The sequence below is a fragment of the Henckelia pumila genome, chromosome 1, assembly GCF_033568475.1.
Source record: "Henckelia pumila isolate YLH828 chromosome 1, ASM3356847v2, whole genome shotgun sequence".
Taxonomy (NCBI): Eukaryota; Viridiplantae; Streptophyta; class Magnoliopsida; order Lamiales; family Gesneriaceae; genus Henckelia; species Henckelia pumila.
In genome coordinates this window covers 86,111,140-86,138,203 of record NC_133120.1, presented here as the reverse complement: position 1 = coordinate 86,138,203, position 27,064 = coordinate 86,111,140, and the positions used below count along the sequence as shown (strand labels likewise).

Below are 27,064 nucleotides of genomic sequence, written 5' to 3'. Positions count from 1 at the left end.
ATTTTAAATTATTATATTAATTATAATTATAAATATAAATCATATTTACTAATTACTATACTATAAAAATAAGATTATATATCATGTATACGGAAAAATATTCAACGTAATTTGTAGATCATAAATGAAAAGACACACATGTATATCATTTTTATTTTGATTAATATAAATAATAATATTATAACCTAGATAAACAAAAAAATATATTTTATTATATAGTTTTAATATTTATTATTTTTGAATATATAATTTATCAATTTTTATATATATGTATGTGTATGTGTATGTGCATGTTCGTATTAATTAATATTTACAATGTTTCGTACAATAAGTACGCTCCCTTGTTTATAATATAAAATTTAAATAAATTTAAATTTATGCTTATAATTGTATTAATAAAATAATTTTAAAAGATAAAATGTTTATCTATTTTAATTTAACAAAAACATTAGTTTTTAAAATAATGTAGGTAAAGGATAAAATTGACTTTATAAGTTGATTATGTACCAATTAAACCATTTTCAATAGTTCATGTACCAATTTGACATTTTACCAATAGTTCGTGTATCAAAATAAATTTTACTCTATATTTATTTATTTTTTAAGATTTAGTTTATTTGAGATGGTATCACATATCGTGAAATGATTATCACAAAAAACGCAAAATAACAAAATTATTTTTGAGAAGCATAGAGAAAAATATGATTAAATAATAATGGTTGAGGTAATAATTTGATTTAAAATTTTGAAAAAAATTTGATAAAAATATAGATAAAATTATGGTTTTCTGTGTTCAGGGGAGTGAAAGACAAGAAAACGGGACCAATCTTTTTGCGTCCTAAAATGATCAAGCTTGTATACACTCAGCAAGTTTTTAATTTTATGAATATTTTTCCCAAAACATACTTATTTTACTCCCAACTTGTACCAAGTCATCCCATGAATATTTCTCATTTTTTTTAAAAAAACCCTTACTCTGTCTAATGATATAGGTGCAAGATATATGCAAGTTTTTTGTTTAATTTTATAAAACAAAACTTAACTTAAATTAGGAAAGGAAGTAGTACTAACTCCTTGCGGTCAAAGGCTTGCATCAAAATTTAAACTTCAAAAACATTCTAGAGTTAATTTTTCTGGTAAATTTGACTGGACTTTAGACATGAAAGATCAACTTCCAATCCTTCATGAGCATAAACATAATATTCTAGAGATTCTTTCACTTCCAATCAACAACATATTAAGCGAAACAAGTTATCGGTGATTTTTGAAAGAATTCAATATGAAATATAAATCGGGTAAATCTTGCACTTTTAAGAACTTGGTTAAGTCTGAAAAATATATCCAGCCTCTGCAAAGTGTGATTTCACCAGTGCAAGTGCCCTGGAACGGTGAGAAATCTTGTTTTTCTCTTCCTTTGGCATTTCAGCATACCTATAACAAACACACGTCGGTTGCTTATATTTCACAGCAGTATACAAACAAAGAGCACTAAGAGGGGAAATGACTCTACGTCTGATCATATCCATCGGGTTGAAAGATTGGATCCCATCCAAAGTCATTTGGTCCTCTCGGAGGAACTATCTTTCCCTGAAATTTCATTTGTACAAGTTAGAAAAGTGCCTCTAAAATATAATTTAATCATAAGGACACTGAACTCTAACTTAGACAACGGGATGGCAGAATAATACCCAAGTTTCCCCTGAAAAAGTAATTGGATCCGCATTTGGTCCAAGAGCTAGAGAGAAAACACAAAGAGCATATGCTGATTTATCGTCATATGCCATCAATAAATTATTCAGACCTGTAAGAGAATATTAACATGAGCGACTTCAATAAAGTTGGAGACAAGTGTAAAGATGAAGTTAACACTGGGAGTACAAACTACAAAGAAGGGATCAAACTGGCAACACCTTCATGACCAGTCTTCTGCAGAAACCACTTGCTGCAACATTTTTCGTTTCAAACTCAGTTGGGGCCACAAAAAAATGTTAGAATCAGTGACAATACTACGGTACTGATAAAATATCGAAAATTTATGCACAATGAAGGGTTTTGGAATATTCCACAAAGAAAGTAAACAAAATCAATATCTTGAATAGAACATATCATAAAGCATGAATTCCATCATGTGTCAGAATCTCCTAATAAAATTCAGAGGAGTTTGAAAGAAAAATCAATGAAATAATAAAATTAAAGCCAAACATGAGTTGCACTACAGGCTTTATCCTTTTCATAACTCAATCATCAAAGAAGAAAGGAAAACGTTGGATTTTTCTATATTTTTTTTCACGAGGTATATAGAGGGTTAAAAAAAATGATGTAGGAAGTTTGTGCATTGGGAATTTGAAAAAAATTGGAGAGCACATGCAAAGAAAGAAATATAAAACAGGAAATAAGAATGAGATATAATCCAAGGGCAGTCATAAAAGTATAAACAACATCTGGAAATCTTAAGATCCCGAAAATGCTCCCCCGAACACAAAAAATACTTTTGTTTTATTTTGTCTCATCATTTTCCTTACTTTCAGAAGAAACAAGGGGCAGCTGAAAATGGTTGATGTTACTTGAATAAGATGGCCATCATAAGTGACGGAAAATTAGCCTTTTTACAAAATTTCAAACGAAAAATTTCAACGAAGTCTCTTAATTTCCTAGCTTCCAATGTTCAACTTTCTTGTGATTCTTGAGGTTTCACCTATAAAGATCCAAGATTTGGGACTTGTGATCTAATAATATTACCAGCAACTGATCCCTTCAGCAGAAATATGGGAGCTTATAAACAAGTCTGAATTTCTCTTCACAATAAATAATCAAATTGACATTTTATAGACAACTGAAATCTCACAAGAGATAGCCTCTGTATTACAAGCAGAAGTATGGATGAGAACATGATTCAAGTCTAACTCGAGCTTGAGCTTGAGCCTGAATTTAATTCTTAGTTAGCTTCCTGATGAGAAAGAAATTCCATTAGAAAAAAGAGTGGCAACTGTGATGCCGCTATTTGTCGGTGAAAGAGTCACACTCTTGTTCATTGCAGAGAGGATGAGAAACTTGATTCTATTGCCAACCAAACATTTTTTTCAGCAAACTTCACTTTGTCATTTTCACGGTAAATAGTCATTACGATTATATAATTATACCCAGCTCTAAGAAAAGCAAGGAACAACAAACAAAAATAAACATCTTCCATATACAAATTTCCACATTAACTTACTGCATTAGCAGTGTTTCTTATTCGTGAAGCATGATCAAACCTATCAGATATCAACATTCAGTAAAACTTTGGTAGTTTTAGGAGAGAAGGCCACCTTGCAGAAAGAAAAGCATCCTAGACAAACTTACATGTATGGCCCTGCGAAATTGTTGAAAGATTCCGTCAATTACACAGACAGAAAAAAGAATCAATAAGTTAAAAAATCAATATTGGTGATTGAATCATCCAAGGGATTTGTGGTATTGTATATTTGATAAAAGGGCCAGTCAAACTTATTGTAACCATTTCTATTTCTGAACACCAATCCTTGACACCAAAACATTATCCAAAATCATATTCCGCCATAAATCAAATCAAGATCATACATTTAAATTACCTGGTAATCCCTTGAGCGCATTGAAACAAAGACATGTGTCCTCCACCAGCACAGGTCCATTCACCTTCAATTTTTCAAAAAAAAATTTACATGATCAAACGCATTCACAGACACACAATATAATTATGTTTTCCTCACAAACGTTTTCACAGACATGTCGCATGCACATCAATATGAAATGGTCACCTCCTTGGCGGCTAATCGAGCCTTCTCTTTTGAAATCTCTTCAGGTTCACCTTGCAGTTCTGGCACTGTACAAAAAAAAAAAAACAAAAGCAAAAGGAAGGTGAAAATCAACACAAAATACACACTCTAGTAAGATGTTGCTGTAATTAATCAACATACATTCGAGTCTGAGGGAACGAAACGGAATAGAATTGCCGAGGATTTCACGGACTTCTTCAAGCTTTTTCACGTTGCCCGTCACGAAGGTCACCGGCTGTGACAGCGCAATGGCCCTCCCAGCACCCGCCGCCGCCATTTTCCCGCGAATATTGCACTAGGAAGTAAGAGTACGCCGAGAATCGGATTATGACCTTAAAGTCAATAATAATTAAATAATTTTGAATCATAAATATTAAGAAATCATTTTTTTTTTCCAAGAAAAAAAAGAAGCAAAAAAGTATTCTCATTCTCATCTCTACATATAAATTATTGATTCCATCATTTTATTCTAAAAACAATTATAGAAATATATCAGGCAACCGCAAGTGCCTGTGCAACATCAATATATTGATTATAAAACTAATATTTTACTTGATATAAAACTATTTATATATATATATAGAGTGTTATATATTGTTTCAAAAAAAAAATAGAGTGTTATATATTTTATAAAAATAATATTAATATATTTCTTTTACTTATGAAACCATTGGAGTGGCCTGGGTGCGACCAAAATTGGCATGGCGGGAAAATAGAAATTGGCATTACAAAGAGACAGATGCATTTATCGCAAATTTTGGGCGAAAATGAAGAGCTCGAGTTCAGGTGGCGATTTGCTGAAGCTTCTCGAAGCCATTAAATCTTCTGAGGTAAGCTTTTTGTGTCACCCCTTGTCTGAATTGAATTGCATTTTTGTTCGTATTTTGATTTTTCCTTCAACTGTTTTTTGAGGATTTATAGTTGTTTTTTTGTTGGCTTTGGAGGTTTAGCTTCATGCTATAGGGATTCATGGGGTCAGATTTAGCTAATTGATCGATAGAGGTGTACATTTCGAACTTAGATTGGTTCCTTGTTCTTACTGTTCTACACTTCTGGCATTAAGAATGTGGAAACGGAGGTGAGGCATCGTTAAAGAGTATGAGCAGCGGATTCAGTCCTAATTACCTCAGTTAATAACTGAATCTGTCTTCAATATGCAATTCATGAAGTTTCAATTCTGTGTTTGAAGCTAGCTAGAAGCAAAAGAAAGAGGATGGAACGTAGAGGAATAAACAAATTGAGTCATAATTTGTATTCATCGATGAGTTCCAACTGTACCATTGTTACCAATGAACCTTCAGTGAGGAAAAAAAGGAACATCATTTGAATGGGCATGTGTTTTTTGAGCCTGTTATGTTACAGACACTCTGTGTTATTACTATCTTTTTAGAAAGTTTATTTCATTGGAACTGTTGGATTGCACACAAAAAAGATTTGGGATTACTTTAAGTTTGCTGTTCACATTCTGTTGCTGTTGATTGGATTATCATATATGGAATTTCAATTTTTCAGGTTGTTGAGAATCGAGTTCAACTGCTCAAGGAATTGGAGGAAGTAGATTTAAGCGAGAATACCACAGTGAATGCTGTTGTTGAGTATTTAATAGTATCCTAAAATGATAACATTATTTTATCCTGCACCATCATGTTATAACACACAAATTGCTTTGATGTCATGATGGGTGTGGTGTATATATTGTTTTGTTAAGTACCATGGATTCTCAAAATCTGTTTTGACTGTTTTTTTATTTTTGTTTTCCAGTGGATTTCAGAATGTGAGTGTGCTGTTTTTCCTTCTTAACAAATATATTTGCATTGACTTGACACCATCATTTTTCTCTATTAAAATCTTTAGCATGTCAAGTTATGTTCTTGAAGCATGAAAACATCCTCTGCTCTCACTTTTTACCTTAACAGTTTAGCTATTTTGGGAAGACTTCACTTGCTTGGATGTATCTCAGTGCACATTGAACAGAATGGTTTTACACGTGGCTGCTAAATGCTTAGAGCTGGATATATCAGGATGCCTAGTACAATTTCTTGTCCTAGGGATAAAAGTAAGCTTTTTGTCTCCCGCTGCTAATATTTGGACTGGCAGATATTTGTCATTGCATACAACTTATTTCTATTGATCTTAACTCATTAATGACATGAGATCATACCATTCTTAGGCCAACGTGTGGTGCAGAAAGCATCTGAAAATGACTCTAATGTCGACTGAGGATTCTCCAGAAGAAGATCACCATAATTTCTTTTTTCAGGTAAATTCTAGTATGTTCTGCAAACTGTCAAGTTGCCAATCATGTGTTTTAATGACATCTGTCGACTCTTCTTCAGTTGCTTTTGGATTTGCTCAGCTACTCTGCTGCTAGTTATTCGGCTTTGGCTAGATATGCTGTTTCCATTAGTAAGGACTTGACGGTCAGCATTGAGAATTTCATTTCAGAACAGTTATCTCTGACCAAGGATTTGGCGTCTGAAATAAAGGTTATGTCGATGTACATTGTCCAATCATTAGATTTCCAATGCTTTTATTTGAGATTCAGCTAACATCAATGGAGCTTCATAAATATTTATTTATTTTTCACTCATTCTATCTTTTTTTCATTTTGAATACATCTTCTTCATTCATCTTTTTAGTTTATTCGACATTTTCCTTAAGTTGTTGGTTCTTCTAGACAACTTACTTCCTGTTAATGAGTATATCATCATCTTTTCGAGTTTTTCTTTGGGTCTGATATAGGCTGGTCGCTCAGTTGACGTGAAGAATTTTCTGAATCCTAATGCTCATTACATTTTTCTGTTCCATGATTTCTGTTCAGAGAATTAACACTTTAGGGTCAGAATTACTGAAGGCAGCACTGGTGGCCATTGATGGGGTGACACGATTATGCAAGGTATACTGTGATGGTGTAAACTGGGATATCTGCCTTGCAAAAACAGAGGATGATAATATAAGGGATTGCAAAGAGGCTGAAAATGGAGATCATATCATTCAAATAACCAATTGCACAGTTGAAAAACTATGTGAACTTGGTGTTGTTGCAGCTAATGATGGTGGCAGTCTGGTGAGCCTGCTAAATATGTCATGGAAAGGGGTAGTTACACTCCTTCAGTTTGGCAAGGGTGCTTTAGCAGTCAAAGTGAATGTAACAAGCGTCATCATGACCTTAATTTCATTGGCTAGGGAGTCGTTGAGACGTGCTTCTCAGACTTTGTCGTTTTTGGAGAAGGACAAAGACACCGAAGCTGAAGCTAAGAGGATCTTCCGTCTGGCCAAGTTTTACTTGATCAATGCTGTGAGAATTAGCTCACATTACCCAATGCAAGCCCTTCTTGCTTATAAAGAGATCACACTCTGTGTCGTCTTGATATTAACCATCAGAATCTCACTCTGCCAGGTGGAACATTTAAAATCTGCAAGTGATATATTATCAGAAATTGTGGAGCCAACATCATTTCACTTGATCAACTCTCTACTGAATTCAAGTCAACTAAAACAAGAAGACAAGTTTGAAATTTTGGACTGGCTATTTAGTTGTGGCAGTAATGTGAGTTCGGTGGCTGAAGATGTGAGCAGTGACAATGCTCACATTTCAGTAGATGAAATATTTTCAGTGAGTTCTGATGTTATGAACAAGGATAAAATGCTTTCTCTTGGTCGGGTGTCCTTATTTCTTAATCTCTTGAAAGCCGATCTAGAAGAAGATGTCCGGCTTGGTCTCTCCAGAAAGCTAGGATGGCTTTTGGATATACTTGTAGATGAAGATGTTTATTCTTTAATTCTTGTTATGCGAATTCCTGTTGTTTGCGGTTCTAGTGAAAAGCATGAACTGACTTACCGGCCTATGTTTTGTGCTGTTGTTCATGACTTGAAGACTTTCCTGATCATGGCGATCGATTCTAGTGTGACATGGAATGAAGTAGAATCATTCTTGATAGAAAATCTTTTCCACCCTCACTTTTTATGTTGGGAAATTGTTGCTGAACTTTGGTGTTTTGTCTTACGTCATGCGGGGCCTGATATGATGAATGACATTGTTGACAAGCTTTGCTCACTATTATGGATGACGTCTCGAGAATCAGTACTATTTTCTGAGAGTGCTCTTCGAAAAACCGCAAGATTAATATGTGTTCTTGCAACTGATGGGCCGCCACTGATGGTTGATCGAGTTTACGGTTCGATATTTGAGAGCAACCGAACTCAGTATTCATTTAGTGTGCATACAGCACTTGTCATGGAAGGGTTCCCCTTAAATTCCCTTTCAGAAAAGAATAGAAGCACAGCCAAACAAAGAATTGTAACTCAGTATTTTGACCTCTTGGAGAGCTTTGAAGGCAAGTCTCCAGGACAGTGTGATTTTGGAGTTTATGGCGGTCCTGTTTTTGCTCTTTGTGCTGCATTGCAGTCTCTGTAAGTATATAGACTACTATGATTTATCATTTTCTTAAATTGTAAAAGATTTGCTTGGCAAAGGATTGAATAAAGTTTGATGTTATTGAAGCTTTTCTGTGCATCTTTAGACAGGTCAGCCTATCTGATACTGAAATGAAGACTTTGAAGTTCCTTGTCACCATTATTCGCAAGTACAAAACTTCCGCAGATGAAACAAGCAGAGAGAATTATGCCCGGCTCATTGGCGAATTGCTAGGGATCATTTCTAGTATGAAGCATCTATACTCGTTCGATGAAATGGACGGAGTCATTTCAGAGCTTCAGAATCTCTTTATATCAAAGCCACCAGTATCAGATAGACAACTTTTTCTATGCAAACCAAATCTAGCTTGTTTCATGGCCGGTCTTGGCCACATGGAATTGGCAGATACAGAAGACTGCGCCAAAAGCTTAGCCGCTTGGGAGCTTTTCCACGTGATATTGAGGGAACGTCACTGGGCGTTTGTTCATCTTGCAATCACGGCATTTGGGTATTTTGCGGCTCGTACTTCTTGCAACCAATTATGGAGATTCGTGCCTCAAGATGCTGCATTGTCATTTGATGTGGAGTATGGAAACGAAGTAGACGAGGAAAGGTTCATGTCCAAGTTAAAAGAATTCCTGGAGAAGGAAATGGCATGTCAGACGACACATCCAAGTCCTGATCATTTAGCTATGTTTGCCAAAGAAGGTCGAATGCTGAAACAGATTGTCCAAAAAAATCTGCAAAAACTCGATTCAGCTGTTATTTCGTGTGATATGATGGAAATTGATAAAGAGAGACAACCCAATAAGAAAAGAAAATTTCCTGATGGAATCTGCAGAGGAGTAGAATTGCTGCAGACTGGTTTAAAGATCATGGTTGATGGTATTTCTCAATGGAAACGGGACGGAGACGAACCGAGTGAAGCTCGTGAGTTGTTCTTGCAACATTTTTCTAGACTTGAAGATGTGATTGCACATTTGCTCAGCATATCCGGCAGTGAATGAGTGAGTTAATGTTACTGTCCATACTAATCGACAATGACTTTGAAGATGTGGAAGCGTCGACTCTGCAGAAGGTACATAGAAATGGCATATATATATATACTTGCATGTGAATGAAGGCAAAGGTTCAATGACTTGTGGAGCTGCGTCTTGCGTCCATATTTTAGCCCATAATATTAGTCTCTTGAGTTGGTTTTTCAATTCAACAATGAGTAAATCTTACAATTTCTATACTACTGTCTGTATTATCTGATTTAGCACATATTAAATTTATACTATCAACACTGATTTAAATTGAAATATGCCCTCATTGACTTACTGCTAATTTGATATCAAAGTGTTAAATATGAGATGAAGCCCCGAATTCAAATCTTAGTTAAAAAAAATATCAACATTCCACTGTACCCCAACTCAAAAAAGAAAAAAAAAAATACGCCTCCTTGTTTTGGGTGATCACATATATATCCGAATATTAGATTTGGACTGGGATGTATTCCCAAATGAAATCATTTTCTATTATACTCATATCAATTTATTTTATTGATAGTTTTGAATAATTGTTATGATTAATCCATTAAATTTAAAAATCGACGCAATTGGTAGTTGGCACAAGCATGTTCCATAAAATCGATCGATTTACTCGTGAAAAATCAATTTTAACTCTATGTACTAATCATACCAGAAATTGACATATTTTATTTATACTTCTACTCTATATTATAAAGAGGAAAGCTCACAGTAACTAGCTTGGTATAAACACTTTAAAATTGCAATTAACACCCTTACTTCAAAATAATTTTGCCATTTATGTGTTTGATAAGGAGTCTAGCTTTCAAGCCTTTCATTATTATATACTACTACTAGCTAGCTTTCATTGCACACACAACGCATGAAAATATATATATAATATTACTTTTTATTATAAATTTTAAATCATATATGATTAATTTAATTTGAATGAAATAAAAAATTTTAATATGTAAATGAATTATAACTATGTTAAGTATGAAATAATTTGTATTATTTAATTGGTTGATTAAAAAATTAATAAGAAAATGAAATTGAAGGGAGAAAATTAAGGAGAATAGAAAAGGAATTAATGTATTTAAACATTTGTTTTTCTCAGCATTCGATATTAATCTATATATTTGATCATGAACGTTTACCGATTGATAAAAACAAATTTTGTAAAAGATTTCACGATTTATACAAAATTTTAAATATATATCTATACTATATAAATCAATATTTCTTTTCAACTAAATTTAAATTTGGGCACAATTTTTGAATCACCAATAATCCAGGCAAGAGATTTCCTTTATCCTTAAATTACTCCCCTATTAACTATAAATTTCTATTATCAACATAAATTACTCTCCTATTAACTATAAATTTCTAATATAAATTTATTTCTATATATGCACATTCCAAATGCTATAAAACCACCCAATACAAAATAACACAATTTCATCACATAGAATTTAACTACAAGAAATGAAAACCATGAGTTGCATGAATACTACTTCAAGAAACTTGTCCATTTGTTTCATTTTCCTGATGGCCTTCATAAATCCTCGTGTGCTTTCACAGAGCACGAACGATTGGAAGATTGTGCTAATAAACATATCCATAATCAGAGAACTAACAGCAGATTGCAGTTCAAATGGTCGCAATTTGCCAAGAATATACGTCGGCCCTTGGAATGCAACTTTATTCACAACTCCTGTGCTTTCTGGTGAAAGGAGCTATGTTATATGTGAAATGATTCTTGGCAAAAACAATTTGCGCGCGACTATCGATCTTTTCGAGTACGATCGAGATCAAACTAGGTGTGCAAACCAAACTTGTTCGTGGCGAATAAATGAAAATGGTTTTAGTTTGAAGGTTGGGGATTCGTTTAATTATCAATTTGCATGGCCAAAGCAAGTATTTGTGGCTTCTCATGATCACCTAATGTGATGTAATGGCAACAACAAAGAACTCAAATTATAATATATACTAGTATCTAATTGTACGCGTTACTTGCTTATACAATGTGCTTTTTTGTACACGTATTGCGTGCTTGTACAGTTCATTTTATGCACATATGTTGCGTTTATATAGAGTCCGTTTTTAATTGTGAAAAATAAAAAAATATTAAATCATTGAAAAACAGTGCACGTGTGTTAATTTATATTGGATGGTTAAGGACACTACCTAATACCTATAGAGGCAACATGAAAAAGAAAACCTGATAATTTCATCATACCTTTAGAGACACTATCTCAATGATTTATTTAAGCTAAGATGGAGATTAATGAAAAAAATATGACTTTTATGTCGAAAAGTACTTCCCACTACATGTATATTTTTGATCGACCGGTCTCATAATAGGTATATTCAAATTATATATATATTAGCATCCAAACACACACTTTGCATGTGTAATATAATATATAAAACCTATGTATTCACATATTTATTTTATTTTAAATATTTGATTTGAAAAACTAAATGAAATTATAGATTAACATGGTTTATTTTCACTACTATAAAAGAAGTGGTCGAGAAAAGAATATGGAGAAGGAGGTGAGAAAGCGGGGTAATGATATGCTAGCTAGTTTTACTGAATAATAATAAGATTAATTAATTTGGTACAACCATTAAAATGACAAAAAAACGATTATTCTAACACCCTCGTGCATTATGATATTGTATAGATATAGACACACACCTCAATATTTATTTGCAACTTAATTTAAATTTGGGTATCACATTTTAAACACCAAGAATCCAAGAAAGAGATTTCCATTATCCATAAATACCTCCCCTCATAATTATCTATTTCTTATTTTCTTTTCTTGATAATATCATGAATTTATTTCCGTTACACCTCTCCACATTTCAAATGCTATATATAAAATCCAATACATGAAAATTTTCACATAAAAACAAGTTTTACAAGAACTCAAAACCATGATTTCCTTTATTAACACTTCAAGAAACTTGCTGTTGTGTTTATTTTTCCTGCAGATTGCCAGCTTTAGTCCCCGTGTGTTTTCACAGAGCTCGATCGATTGGAAAATTGTGCTCATAAACAACTCCACGACCAATGCTCTAACTTCATATTGCATCTCAAATGGTAACGATTTACCGCGAATCTACACCGCCTCTCGGAATAATTCATCTTCATTTACTACTCCCGTGCTTCTTAAACAACTGAGTTATGCTACATGCGACATGACTCTTGGCATCAATTTGCACGGGAACTTCCCTGTCTTTTTGTACGATCGAGATCATATTAGGTGTGCTTACAAAACGACGTGTACGTGGAAAATCAATGAACATGGTTTTCATTTGCTGATCGGGAATCAGTTTTATTTTCAATTTGGATGGCCATTTGCGACCTAATTAATTATGTGATCGATCATCTTGTATTAATTAATGGCAAGATCGAACAAATTATATATAATAATACATGAAATAAAAAATTTATAATTTATTTTTTGTAATCATTTTATTTACTTACGTACGTACATGCTCGAAACACAAAATAATAAACATATATACTTTTCACTAGCTATTTTCCGTTTGTATAATTGTTGGCAACGTTGATATATATATTCAATATATATCGTGGTTAATTACTAGCTATTATTAATTACATCGTGTTCCCTAGCTAGCCTAGATTTCCACTTTTACTTCCACTTAAGCTCAAACTGATCACATAAACTCCTATTTATACGTTCTTTTCCTCTAAAATAAAGGATCTTACTTTAATTTCCATGTCACATAAATAAATTTTAAAAAAAACCCCTTGAAAATATATCCATTAATTAACAATGAAAACCCACAATCTTCTACTGCTCATTATCCTTTCTCTTACATTATTCAAAACATTAACCTCACTGAAAGAACTGGCAATATCCCACTTGAGCACCAAAACCTATGATGTTCGTATAATCAATGGGTTCACAAGTAACTCTTCAATGCCGTTAGTGGTGTGGTGTGCGTCTGAAGATGGGGATGACATGGGGGGCCGAGCACTCCAAGAGCGCGAGGACTATGGTTGGAGCGTCGACACGGGATTCTTGTCGCGACCGGCTCGATTCGTTTGCACCGTAAAATGGGCTTGGAGAAGGAAGAAATTCGATGCGTTTTGGCTGAGCCGTGACAAATATAGATGTGGTGTGGATAGAAGATGTTTTTGGCTCGTGAAAGAGGATGGGATTTATTTTGGGAAGAGCAATGATCATGGAGGGAATTGGATAAAGAATTTCTCTTGGATGTGAGCCGGAATATTAAACAATTATAACCTTGGTCGATTTGTTTTTTTTTTTTATTTATTTATATAACCCTCACGAGCTAGTGTAACGAATTGTATTGGAAAACGTTAGATATTATTTTTTTCATTAAAAAGAGAAAAATTTGACCAAAGTAGTCACTCGGAAATGGAGTGTATGCAACATAAAGTTTCTTTCATATATATACTAATTGATGTTCTTTTCTGAGTTGTAGATTATGATATAGTATGCGATCATCTCGGAGTTGGTGATTTGTAATACATATGGATACAAACATTTAATTTGCTTCCTCAAATATTAAGGTAAAATTTTGTACATTAACAATGGATCGATGATATATACAGTACATGCACTTAAATTTGAGCATATATATATAAGACTACCACTGATTTGAGAATAACAGCCATCATTATAGGTGCTTAAAGTGTCGTATATTTTTAGTTCTTTATTTATTAAACGTTTCACTCAAATCAGGAAAAAAGGAATAAAAAGGAAGCACAACACAAGCATCTTGTTATTAAAAATTAATATTGACCACTAGCTACTTTGATTTCAATTCAACGAGGAAATGATTTTTAATTTGTCGTATCCCACTGTTATTGCCACTTGGGAAACATGATAATATTTGGGATAAACTAAGTTATCAATTGTTTGAGCCGTACATTTGTCTCATGTTTTTGTTCCTTTCGACATCGACAAGACTTTGGCACGCACTTTCTTGCGCTACCATATATTTATTTATTTAAATTTTGATCGAAAAGTGGAAGATTTATTAGTTTATTGATTTAATTAAGTGGTTTTATGCTTCTTTTTTCTTCTTATTTTCCCCCTCCAATTACAAATTGCAATGTTCGATGCAAATTTCCTGAGAAAAACTCATTAATTTTTAAGACTCGCACGCCTATTTAGTGGGAAATTTCATGAGATTATATTCCGATCAATTAAGGGAGTATTTACAATCATTAAAAAAATGATTGTTAGCTTTTGGCTTAAAAAAATCATTTTTGTGTGTTTCTTAAACTTAGATTATGTGTTAGCTTATGTTTAACTTAATTGAAATCCAAAAGCTAGTCATGTGGTGATTATGATTCTCCAAAAATGATTCTAATAAGAAGGTCATTGTTAAAATCACTCTAATCACTTATTTATCAAACACTACCCAACTTTGATTTTTAGAATTTCACATTTGTTTCCAAACACTACCAACTTTTGATTTTTCTTAACTTTTTTATAATTTATAAATTAATCACTTCTACAAAATCACAATATATTGCAAACACTCCCTAAATATTAAATGCTGAATCACATTTTACCAAATTGAACAGCCATGTGAAAAAAAAAAGGAAAAAAGAAGTGATGCACATCTCGACATTGGGGATAGATTTACTTCTTCCTTTTCTCTATGGCAAAATTAATTTACCTCCAACTTGCTACTGAATTAGAGTTGACATGTTTCCCCACAAAACCAAGGCATTAATTTTCTATTCCAAATGAATATTTCAAGTTTGCATTATTGGATAATCCTTCATTCAATCACTCAAATTGTAAACGTGACAAAGCCAATATTAAAACTGTACGTTGACATGTAAATTAAATCAAGAAATCACCTTAAATTAACATTAACCAATCACATAATCGCAATTTCCCGTGGCTAGAAGCCTATAATACTCAATATTCCATGCGAAGTACAATATCGTTACTACGATTCTCATGGCCTTACTTTTTATATTTAGTCAAACATTTCTTATGTTCGTGTTTGTCTCCTCTCACGGGCAACAAGTTTTCATGAAAAAATGGAGCACAAATAAGAGAAAATGAAGGTCTATTCCCACGCAAACGGTGTTCGCATGTACGAGTCCGACAATCTTGACATGGAAATTACATTTTTTGTCATGTAACTTGAACGTCTTTTCATTTTTAGTTATAATGTTTTTAGTCAATTCACAATCCACTAACTAATTTTTTTTTTCAATATTTATATTTCTTTTTCATCCGAGCGCTAGCTGTTGTAACAACGAACACATCACAATGTTTGTTGTCATGTCATCAATTTTCATTATCACGCAACACCACTCCGATGAAAAATACTTAAAATAAAAAATTGCATATTAATGAACTAATGTATAAAATACAATTATATCGTTTTTTTGTGCATAATTATATCGTTTAAAGTAACTCAAAATAGTAGAGCGATCGAATTCTTATCACAGGATCATATATTCCGATATCATCTAAAACAATATTTAAGCGTTTTGAAATCGCCATTCTAAAAGGAAGAATGGAGTTTGATCACAATATAGTGTTTGTTATCTTTTTTTTTTTAAAAGATAACAAAAAAATTCTTATATTCAGAAAATTTTTAGGCACCAGTTCAAACTAATCTATTATCTATTATCTATCTATCTATTATTATTATAAATATATGAGTTTCAATTGTTAATTTTTTAATTTACCCTTATTTATCTTACATAATATTAATTAAATATTTTTGTCATTTCCAATGTATTTTTTGGTTTTTCCTTTCATTTTCTAGATTAATCTAGAGTAATTAATTTTTTTAATTAATTTTTAACATTTAATTCATGTCTTAAATTAAAAAAAGTTATTAATTAAAATTTATCCAAAATTTTGTGTCTATTTACTTATTCAAAGTAAATTAATTATTAAATTTAATTCATTTCCTAAACTAAAAAAATTATTATATTAATTGAAATATGTCTTAATTTATTTGTTATAATATATATCTATAAAAGTGACACTTTAGTTATTATCACTTTTTATTTCATAATTAATACTTATGTGTAATATATTTTAAAAATTTTAGAGACTACAAATATAATCAACAACATTCAATATTTTTCTGTATAAGTTAAAAAATATACTCATTTCTAGATTAGTTCCAATTGTCAATTTTTTAATTTGCCCTTCTTATTTTACATACTATTAATTAAAAAAAATAAATATAGTTTAAATAAGTGAAACATAGAGAGTATGATTATAATTAAGTTTTAAGTTGATATTTGTACTACAATATAATAATTGGCTAATAGAATCAATTAATACTAATAAAATAAAATAATTATACAAGTAGTTAATAATATTAAGTTAATATGGATAAATTGTTAAAAGAGCAGGACATATGATATTTAATATGATAACTAGATTATATAATTGAGACAAGCCCACAGGGGCATAGACGAGTTGGTAAGGTCTGAGGTGACGTGAAAAGAGATTATCCAGCGTTGCGGGTTTGATCCTCGTGTGGAGCACATTTCCTGCTGAAATATTGTGGGGGTATGCTCTGGTCAATTGACCAAAACTCAAATTTAGATAAGTTAATAAATCAAAAAATCACTTATTTGAAAAAGATTATTGTAGCAAGTTAATCTACAACAACTGTTTTATGATTAACATGGTTTTTATTTATTTTATCAATGAAAGATCAATTTTCATATCTAAATAAAATATTTTAAATAAAAAAAATAGTTTTTTTTGTTCACTAAATTATTTAATATTATGATTTGGTCCACTAAGTTTACAAAGTTTATTTTTGATACGCTAAATTTTAATTCGGTTATTTTAGGTCTAATTGGGTCAGAGGCCCATTGGAAAATACTGACTTATAATAAAAAAAAATACTGACATGACGTAAAAATGCTGAAGTGAGATCAAACATTATTGAATTGTCAAATATCAAGTCATCAATTGGACAAACAATAATTGAAAATTAAATGTAAGTGCACCATAACCAAATTTGACAACTCAATGGACTAAAACTCAAATTTGGACAAGTTAATGAATCAAAAAATCATTTTTCAGAAAGAAATTACTGTTTTTTTTCTTAAAAATCAATATAAGTAAAATTATCATTTAACATAAATTGTTTAAGCTGGGATGGAATAATAGTCTCTAAGAGCAATCGAAACATGATGCTTGAGATTTTGTAATATTTAAGATATTTGAATCGTATTGTTACCGTCAACTATAAATTTTGGTAAAACGATACGTATTCGGTCATACAATTAATATCACAGTCAAGACCATAATTTCGATTCACATTGATTGAAAGCACAATTGTTGATAAAGTGATTGTTTGGGTGCAATAATTGTCTTTTTGGGTTGAACAACTGAAATATGTATTTGTTTGAACTGTGATACGATCTAAAAGATTTGCGTTACACAATTACCACAAACTATAGTTTTTAGTAAAACACAAATCTCTTGATCCTACCGTTTGTAACAATATAAATATTTTACATTTTTCAATAAATATATAACATATGTTATTGCTTTAAAGTTGTTAGCTTTAAAAAATAAAACTTAATTAATAAACATATAATATCACTAAAAAAAACGTCTATCAGAAACCCACAAATATAACAAAAAAGAAAGTTAAATAAGTCATATGATCACTTTAGTAGCTAATTAGATATTGAATCATAGTTACTGAAGTTTGAATTGACACCCGTAAAAAATATAACACTTGATTTTAATAAAACTAAACATTCAAAATTTGATAACTCAGGTCACAATCAAATAAAAGTGTTATTACGTGCAACACACGTACATTTGTCTAGTATATTTATATATATGTGTGTATATTTATCATTATAATGCAATCATGAAAAAAATTTATACTCTACAAAAATTAATATCTAATTTTAAAATTAAATTAAATCCTTGTACCTAAACTTAAACTTAATTAAGCGGATTGAATGCATGACAAAAGAGAAACTAAGATAATATCTAACCATCTAGTCCAATTACACATAAACCCTAACACAGGTTTCATTCAAAAGAAACAAATCCTAAAACCCTAATCTAACTAAACTATAAAAAAAAATGTGACTAAAACTACCCAAAATCTCCATTAATCAATCACCCTACTTCTTCATCCTCATCTCCAGCACCTTCTTATGAGAATTGGAATGCAACAGACTAGAAAATGTAGGGCTACAAGCAGGTCGATACTCGGGGTGCAGTCGACCCGACTTGTACCGCACACCACAGGCATTGCACAATGTCTTTGGCCCCGTCGGACCTGCCCGCCACTGTGGTGTCTTGTCGACCAGGCAATGTTGGCACCTCCTTCCCAAAAGCCCCGACTCCTCACTGATCGCGACACTAGACTGGTTCGACCACAGGCAATGCTGGCTCGGAAGATCGCCATAGCCCGCCGTTCTTCTTCGTCTTTTTTTGCTACGGCTGCCCTTTGGATGGTTAGTGAGCGGCAAGCCGAGGTTGTACTTGTGGCTGTCACCATTGGTTTTGATGGTTTCCAGCACGGATATAGGGCTTAGGTGGTTTGGCACGAATTCGGAGCCGTCGGATAACGCCCCGAAGCAACTCTCCAACGTCGGAAAGGTGTCTTCGGCCATCAACCATTCGAAATTCTCCACTGCTTCCGGAAAAACCTATAAGCCATAAGTCATGAAAAGAGATCGAATTTAAGTTCAACTAATCATAATTTTGTGCATGCTACTTAAATATTTCAGAACTTGTATCCCCCTAATATTATTATCACGTACAATTTTATATTTAACCTTATGTTTTCTAAAAGATAATTTAAGAATTTCATAATTAAAAACTTATGTTCAATTTCTAAAATCTACACGATAATACAAATTTTGTCAGCATGCTGCATGCACCTAGATTTATCAACGAAAGATAAATTCAAAACAAATCAAAGCAAATTCGAACATTTAAAAAAAATTCTGATAACAAATTACCCATTTAAAAGTATTGGTCTTGTTTGGAATTATTATTATCTTTATTTTTCAATGGATAGCTATTTTTATTATTATATATATTATATCAAGCAAACGCTGACAAGGAACGGCTAAATTTATGGGGTGACGCAAATGAACCAATAATAGTAGAGAATTGTGATGACGTGTACAAATAATATCCATTACCAATAATACCCCGCCAAAATAAAATTAAAATCCAAAGACTCCACTCCCAGTCTAGGTTTCCCAAGGTCAGATTCGTCAACCTAATAAAACAAGAAACATGCGCCGGCAAGTAAGACTCCTATTTTTCGTCCGGCTCAAAAAAAAAAAAAACGGTGCCGGGATTTGATCAGAATCGGCGTACCGGTTGTTTTAGCCGCAGAAATCGTTTGTGGAATGAAAAAAGTTTCCGGTTTAGTTTCGACTCTAATAAACTACTAGAGAAACCATAGCTCCCGGAACCTCCGTACATAAAAAAAAGGAGAGGAACTTACGGGAAATGGATGGTTCTGAGTTTCGGGTCCAAACGCCGTCGTTTTGCCGCTGGAGGGAGAATCGGAAACGCCATAGTTGAAGTTGAAGGCAGAGCTGTCGCCAGCTTCCGCATCAAAATTGAAAAGAAATTCATCTTCGTTCATAAAAGGCTCTTCGAATTCGTTCGAATGCTCCATTTCTTCAGGATTTCTTTCTGTTTGGTATTCTTCTTATTATAAATAATTATTATAATTATAATAATAATATGGAGAAAAATAAAGGACGTACGTGTTTATATATATATATATATATATATATATATATTTTCGAGAAAGAGACCAGACGAGTAGTTTCCTATTCATTTATTATTTCGTTATCGGGGCTGATTTCATTTACTATGCAACCATATATGTACGTTTTTTTAAAAGTATTTATTTATTGATTAAAACTATATAATTATGGCGGTTATTTGATAAAAAAAAAAAGTACATTATTATAAAATCAGAGAAATAGATAATAACGCGTCCCGTGCAATAAATATCATATACTCATAAAAGCAAATTAAATAAAAGTTCACATTTTACGAGATTTTCTTTTACTTTTTTGGATAAGATATGTTAGTCCATGAGATTATTGGAAAGATAAAGAAGGACATAGATTCTTCGTGGAGATAGCATTTTGTATCAACTTTTAAAATATTTTATAAAAAAAGATTTTACAAGTATATTAACCCCGAATGTTATAATATATAACATCTATCTTAATTTTGTAAAATTGTGAAATAATCCGTAAAATAGTTTGATAAAAACAAATTGTACATTATTAAAAGTAGTGGGGGGATTACTGAAATCATGGAGGGGGGGAACTGCAAATAACATTGTTGACTCTCAAGGAGTTGTCGGTCAAATTTGGGGCACCACAGTACTGTACTTTGTTCCGTGATCTTGTCTCGCATCCAATTCAGATTTCAGTACTGTTTAGATATTGAGACAACACAACACAACACAACAATGGCTGACAAAATCGAACAAGATCCAAAAAACATCGGTGAGGATTGGGCCCCACAAGCATGGGCCCACCTCAAATCTGTGCGCGAAGCATCCCCGCTGATCCAGTGTATCACCAACTTCGTCTCCGTTGATTTCGTCGCGAACATTCTCATCTCCGCCGGCGCTTCTCCGGCAATGATACACTCCATCGAAGAAATCCCGGACTTCGCCCCCAAGACCCACGCGCTTTACATTAACGTCGGAACACTCGCGCCGGACTGGATACCGGCGATGAAGCTTGCGGCCACGCTGGCGAATGACGGCGGTAGGCCTTGGGTGTTGGACCCCGTGGCTGCCGGAGCTTCTGGTCTCCGGTTAAGCGTCTGTTTGGAGTTGTTGAAGATGAGGCCTACTGTGATTAGGGGGAATGGGTCTGAGATAATGTCTCTTTTTAAAGGCTCCTTGGATGATGATTCTAAGGTATGATCAATGTTTTCGGTTTTTCCGATTGTAATTCCATCGATTTACATTAGTTCATATGGAATCAAAAACAGGATTTTCATATACAAATAGGATGCTCCAGTGCTTCCAATGATACTTCTTGAATTTTTTTTTATGAACGAATGGAATTTTCATATCCTCCCTTATTAGGCCAACAAACCTTTGATTTTTTTATTTACTTTCATAGGGCGTGGACAGCACACACGAATCATTAGATGCTGTGGAAGCAGCAAAGTCCCTGGCTAAAAGTAGTGGAAGTATAATTGCCATATCAGGGGCCGTCGACTTCATTACAGATGGTCACAGGGTAGTTGGTGCTAAAAACGGGGTTTCGATGTTGCAGAAAATTACGGGAACAGGGTGTTCCCTCACCGCGCTAATCGCTGCTTTTCTAGCAATCGACCCAGCACGGCCATTGGAAGCCACAGCTTCCGCACTTTCTGTATTCGGGGTTGCCAGTGAGATAGGGATGAGTCTGGCTAAAGGTCCGGCTTCTTTACGGATGCACTTGATCGATTCATTGTATGGGCTTGACCAAGCTACATTGCTTCAACGAGTAAACATTGAAAGCATGTGAAGTCGTGTTTTCGGTATGTTTATGTTCGCAAGTTCTTATATCATTTGGACATGTGTAAAATTTTCTTGACCATGGAGTTAGTTTATAGAAATATTAACTTTTGATTACATTGAAATATGGAAATTGACATCTCGACCACCTAAAGGATAATAAGAAATAAAGAATAGGGTATGTATGTAGTCGTTAATCTATTGCAACACTTTGTGCATCATCCTCTGTTGTATTGTGAAAAGCTCTCTCTTCTAACAAAGTGTCGTAAAAGATTTGCGTGATACATGGTAATGACACAATTACATTGTGTTGTGCTAAGAGAACAAAATCATGCTGCGGTAGACTTGTCAGCTTCCTCCATAGCATCTTCATGACTCATTATTTTAGGTTGTCTCAAGGCAGGGAAAATCAGCTTCCACACTGTATGATGGTAATGCTTAATTGTGAAAACTAGAGACTAGAGATTTAATGTTATTAGGGATGAAAATGACGGGATGGGGCATGTCGGGGCAGCTGAGCTGCTGAGGTGAACTGTATTTACTACTTTGTTTAGTACGATTTTTCATAGAAAACCTTGAAATACATTTTTCATGATCAATTAAACATCATGATAAGTATGTCTCTTCGTCTATAGTTTAGTAATAGTCATCATTCAGGTGTAACACACTATCTTTGCTTGCTAAAAGTTTCTTCAGTTCTGTATCAAAATTTTCTAATGCCATCTTAGTACTTTTGGGTAATTCATGGGTGCTTACAGTGTGGGTATCATGGTTTGATGAAGGATACAAAAATACTTGGTTCCTGTGGTTTGTTGTGAGTTTGAGTTACATTTAAAAGGATTCTCAGGAACTAACGTTGGTCCTTTTTCCGTTTTTTTTCTTTTTGCCATTTTAATTTAATTAAAAGAAGCCCTCTGGAATATAGTTATAGCTACTTACTGTATATTGTGGCTGCAAACCATTCATTTACAATCTTCACCCATGTACTAGCCCATCCCACGTCGATGCTCCATCTAAAATTACAATGAAAAGTAGCAAAGATCAGGTAAGAACCGAGCAGACTCAGTGAGAGGTTAGTTGATTTTTCCACCTCTTTCATATATAGAAAAAAAGTCTTTTATCTCCACAAAAATACACCAACCAAACTAAATTCTTTATTATTAGCTTTTGAAAATCTTTTGAGAGAACTAATTGCTGAGCGACTTACTTTCTTGTTAAGCTGCTTAAGTTCCAACTGATGAATAGCATCGCAAAGTACATTGCCCCCAGAGAAAATACGAGGTGAAAGAATCCGTAGTGATATCGGATATCATCTTCTTGTAACTGTACTTCATCTCTACGAAACTGGAAAAAACAAAACAAAACCCATAACAACATTAAGACTGGAAAATTTATGCATAATGTTTAAGTTTGATCTCTTCCAGAACCCCCAAAATTTTGTGGTATACTATATGGTGTGGAATTTTAGTTTGTAATATAAATGTAGATGCCAATACTCGGACATGACTCAACATTTATTAGAAACTAGGGTAGAACTTGGCAAATAGATTTTCTTTGTTAATGTACTTCAGTTGTTTGAAGCTTAAATCACCTGAAACGTTTTGGAGTCTATCCCTGTTGAAAAGGTTGCTATTACAATTGCGCATATAGCAATCACAAATCCCTGGAAGCAGCAGAAACAGAGACATTTAAAATATCTTGATTGAGTATTTTGAAAGGAGAATTTCGGGTTGAAAACTTGAATTCTTACCACTATAGTAGACCAACCGCCATGTCCAGTTTCTTGCTTCTGATGGCTGCATTTTTCACTGGTGGGCTCGCTGTAAAAAAAAGGTTAAGAGTGTAAATAGCGTGGTTGTTATGGTAAGTCACGAAACTTCATGCTTCTATCACCTTAGAACATTTACAAATAAAGTTATCCTTTTTAGCATGCATACCGGTAACAATGGTCGGACGCAACACAGGTGGTGTGTAAATATATAGTGGCAGGAGTAATGGTGAGTTTCATGATGTCAGTGAGTTTATTATTGATCTGGAATTAGGAGAAAAGCCTCGGCCTTGTAAAATGCAAATTTTATGTTACTCACCTTCTGATGGCAGTCCAGCATAGGAACACGATATAAGATGCCATAATCCCTGAAGACAGAAGTCCTCTGTTCACCTGTCTTGAACATGCAAATCAGCTATGAATAAGATTCGGAATACCGAGAACAGATCAAATAGGGAGATGGGTAAAGACTGTTGTTTTCTTTTCTGAAACATAGATATGTAAGTTTTAAAAAATATTCAAGTTTGACCTCTTTGAGGTTTATCAAGTTTCGGTCTTAATCAAGATTGTAGATTCTTGAAACATTTGGAGAATATTGTAGATCTTTGATGGTAAACTTTGAGATAGAAATGTACCTTAGAATGCAGTGATATAACCATCATCACGATGAGAAGAACCGCGGTCCAAGAGATGAAAAATATGTTGAGAGAACAGGAAGTTTTGGAGGCATAGAATACATACATCACCACAAGGCCACCAACAGAAGCAACATAGAAGATTGTTGACATGAATAGCCCAATGGAACAGCTGCAGTATTTACAATTTAAGAAAAATATCACTGAATAGAGTTCTTAATTCTTGATTTTTTTTTTTTTTTAAATTTCTACAAAGTTTCTTCGATCTATCTAGTAAAAGTAAAGGTGGTAGCAAACCTTGATTTCTTCATGTCATCTGAGTCATCTGACATCCAGTAACGATTCCACCAAGTAATAAACTCAATTACACTTATGAGCTGGAGAATCAGGAAAATCCTGCAACATGTTGAGTTAAATTCTATTATTTTTTGACACACTAATTTTTCAAAATTTGAAGCCAATAAATCTATTGCTTTAATTTTCATATTAAATAATGAAAAAGAATAGGAACTATGATATTACCCTGCGCCAACACGAGAAATTTCACCTGCAAAATACAGATATGACCTTATTTTTACAACATTAAAACAAGCAACAATAAAAAAAAAATTGTTTTAAAACACAGGTATACCATTAGATCATAATTTTAAGCCTCTCGACTTTTATATAGCGTAAATGTAATAATGTATAATTGAAATATAGGAAGAAAGCGTACCATATAATTGAATATAATCCGAGGGGATGAAAAATGGAATAACGAAAGCTACAAGCAATAGAACTGACTTAAGAGCCCACCATCCCGAATGCCAAGAATTGCGAACTTGGTTCAGTTTCTTGGTGTTACATGTCGTAACAAACATAACAAAGAAGAATATCTAAATCATATGTCAAGAAAAAACATGAATTCTATTTGAATTTCTTCGCATTATCACGACGTTTTTACGAGGAAGGATACGAAACATCCCAAGCTCACACGAAGCACTCCCATCGTATGGAAACAATCTTTTTCCTCTGCACCACATGCTCTTGAATCTGCATCAAGAATGTGCATAGTATTCGACATCGCGTCCCCGAAAAATGAAACATAAGTCTATGAAAGTTTAGATGAAGTTCTTGAAATACTGCATCATGTTGCACAAACTTAAGTTTCATCACAGAATCATTACAAAAGTTCCCTTAGCAAGTATAGGAAGGAAAAGCAATCGAACTTACAAGGCAACATAGGCAAAATCCTTTCTCCATAGTCTCGAAAAAGCCAAGCGATGACATTTGTTAGCAAAAAAATGACTCCATATGCATAACGGGCGCGTAAAGATTTCTTCTTCATGACTGCAAATTGCACTTTCTTCTCCATTGATGTCTGATGATAATCTACGAATTCTCTGTTATTTGATGAGATTTCTGCCATTGGTCGCTCAACATTTCCACCAATTTCACCCATTCTGTGGATCAAATCAAGATTATGCACTCTTACAATAACATTCACCTATACATATAACAGAGTCATTTATTCAAATGAAAAAACTTGAACAAACTTCTTAATAAGCTAAGTGAAGCCACTGTCCATAAATCTTGAGGTGTATATGGTGTGATCAATTTTTGTTTTCACCTTACATAGTTTACATTTGGGAAAGATTTAGCTGTCAAAATCCAAGAAATTCGATGATTTGCCAATGATTCAACTAGAGCAGTAATGTGAAAATGAATTGCCCAGGAAAGAAAGTCAGGTTTTCTTCAGCTACCTAACCAAGTATCCAGCAAGAAAAGCATATATGTCAAAAGAAAGGTTATTGGCAAGCAAAGAATAGGCTGCTTCATCACCACAAAATCATTGGAAAATTTTGTATGTATAATATCCAAATATTATGATATTTAAAAAGAAAACCATTTCCCATGTGAAAAGAAACAAAAGAAGGATTAATGTAAAAGGGAGCTAGCCTTGAAGAGTAACGTACAAGATTATATTAAACCCTTTGCCAAGAGTTTCAAGACTCAACAATGTGAAATAACTTGTGCATTGTTTTTCAATGAAAAAACAACCAACTACTCTACATTGTTAAAGAAGAAGCACACACACGTTTACAATTTTGTTGATGCTCAAATGGAGCATATATAAGAAATGGTAACTTCAAGTATATATTAAAAAGGGGAGCCAAGAATATTAATGCTGACCTTTTCTTTGTTGGCTCTGAAAATGCTTGAATTATACCGATTACTCTGTCTCTCACTGCAAATGGAAAGAAAATCAGAGAGACACACTTTACGCATGAAAAACAAGCCCTTTAATTATGATAGTTTGAATAGTATTTGCCATTGATTCTGGCTGTGACATGATTAGAGAATTTATTTAACAAGCCCCTTTAGTCACATGCGTCACAAACTTTATTTATATTTTACTAAAAATAATAATGATCCCAATATCACAAGTCAAAAAACGCGAAAGCTTAATGATGACACATGTTTCCTATTTCCAATTAATTATGGATCAAATAAAATTTTAAAAAAAAGGTTAGAATTATATTATGGTTTTAAAAAAAGCTTCATGAGCACGTTAAGAAAATAATCATGGCTAGCTTAAGCTAAATCACTTTTCTTACCTTTTCAAATCTTGTTACACATATAAATAATATATATTAGATATATGTATAATAGATTCTGGATATATTATAAATAAACTGAAACCTCCTAACTCACCGTCGGATTCCAAAAAATAAATCAAGACCACATAATTATAAAAAAAAATTTGGGGTAGAATTGGAAAAATTGTTTTAGATTACTGTTTATGAAGAATCGAAGGCTAAAGAAATATGGACAAATAAAATAAGACAAGATAGGTTGAATTGGAGCCAATTAGGTTGACCCTTGTTATTAAATAAATATATTAATCAATAATTTATTTC

General features: G+C 33.1%; 6 protein-coding genes across 11 annotated transcripts; 3 read left to right on the top strand and 3 right to left on the bottom strand.

Moving 5' to 3' along the window:
- Positions 1–1,095: 1,095 nt before the first annotated feature.
- LOC140883770 (inosine triphosphate pyrophosphatase) lies at positions 1,096–4,202 on the bottom strand. Its single transcript, XM_073290357.1, has 8 exons — positions 3,936–4,202; positions 3,777–3,841; positions 3,591–3,654; positions 3,343–3,352; positions 1,911–1,942; positions 1,689–1,801; positions 1,511–1,587; positions 1,096–1,431 (listed from the first exon to the last, which is right to left on the bottom strand). The coding sequence occupies exons 1-8, from the start codon at positions 4,069–4,071 to the stop codon at positions 1,323–1,325; spliced, it is 606 nt and encodes a 201-aa protein (XP_073146458.1). The 5' UTR covers positions 4,072–4,202; the 3' UTR covers positions 1,096–1,322.
- A 179-nt stretch (positions 4,203–4,381) lies between these two features.
- On the top strand, positions 4,382–9,468 carry LOC140883749 (uncharacterized). The gene is made up of 7 exons (XM_073290338.1): positions 4,382–4,624; positions 5,307–5,399; positions 5,716–5,850; positions 5,965–6,054; positions 6,131–6,280; positions 6,616–8,207; positions 8,318–9,468. The coding sequence occupies exons 1-7, from the start codon at positions 4,562–4,564 to the stop codon at positions 9,216–9,218; spliced, it is 3,024 nt and encodes a 1,007-aa protein (XP_073146439.1). The 5' UTR covers positions 4,382–4,561; the 3' UTR covers positions 9,219–9,468.
- Positions 9,469–13,036: 3,568 nt separating this feature from the next.
- On the top strand, positions 13,037–13,486 carry LOC140867321 (uncharacterized). The gene has a single exon (XM_073272402.1). The coding sequence runs from the start codon at positions 13,037–13,039 to the stop codon at positions 13,484–13,486; it is 450 nt and encodes a 149-aa protein (XP_073128503.1).
- A 4,644-nt stretch (positions 13,487–18,130) lies between these two features.
- On the bottom strand, positions 18,131–19,957 carry LOC140875523 (GATA transcription factor 1-like). Its single transcript, XM_073279229.1, has 2 exons — positions 19,725–19,957; positions 18,131–18,912 (listed from the first exon to the last, which is right to left on the bottom strand). Exons 1-2 carry the CDS (start codon positions 19,899–19,901, stop codon positions 18,382–18,384), a joined length of 708 nt encoding a protein of 235 aa, XP_073135330.1. The 5' UTR covers positions 19,902–19,957; the 3' UTR covers positions 18,131–18,381.
- Positions 19,958–20,631: 674 nt separating this feature from the next.
- LOC140876861 (hydroxyethylthiazole kinase) lies at positions 20,632–21,779 on the top strand. The gene is made up of 2 exons (XM_073280522.1): positions 20,632–21,173; positions 21,382–21,779. Exons 1-2 carry the CDS (start codon positions 20,715–20,717, stop codon positions 21,769–21,771), a joined length of 849 nt encoding a protein of 282 aa, XP_073136623.1. The 5' UTR covers positions 20,632–20,714; the 3' UTR covers positions 21,772–21,779.
- A 263-nt stretch (positions 21,780–22,042) lies between these two features.
- Positions 22,043–26,466, bottom strand: LOC140876795 (uncharacterized). 6 transcript variants are annotated; one of them, XM_073280521.1, is made up of 13 exons: positions 26,337–26,466; positions 25,377–25,606; positions 25,120–25,196; positions 24,880–25,039; positions 24,687–24,711; positions 24,462–24,560; positions 24,165–24,336; positions 23,849–23,922; positions 23,512–23,581; positions 23,353–23,424; positions 22,969–23,105; positions 22,701–22,774; positions 22,043–22,182 (listed from the first exon to the last, which is right to left on the bottom strand). In XM_073280521.1, exons 2-13 carry the CDS (start codon positions 25,603–25,605, stop codon positions 22,091–22,093), a joined length of 1,281 nt encoding a protein of 426 aa, XP_073136622.1. In that variant the 5' UTR covers position 25,606; positions 26,337–26,466; the 3' UTR covers positions 22,043–22,090. The 6 variants fall into 6 exon arrangements, with proteins under 6 accessions (XP_073136622.1, XP_073136617.1, XP_073136621.1 ...); XM_073280516.1 differs by having other exon boundaries at positions 23,353–23,581; XM_073280520.1 differs by having other exon boundaries at positions 23,353–23,581; positions 25,377–25,650; positions 26,337–26,372.
- Between the last annotated feature and the right edge of the window lie 598 nt (positions 26,467–27,064).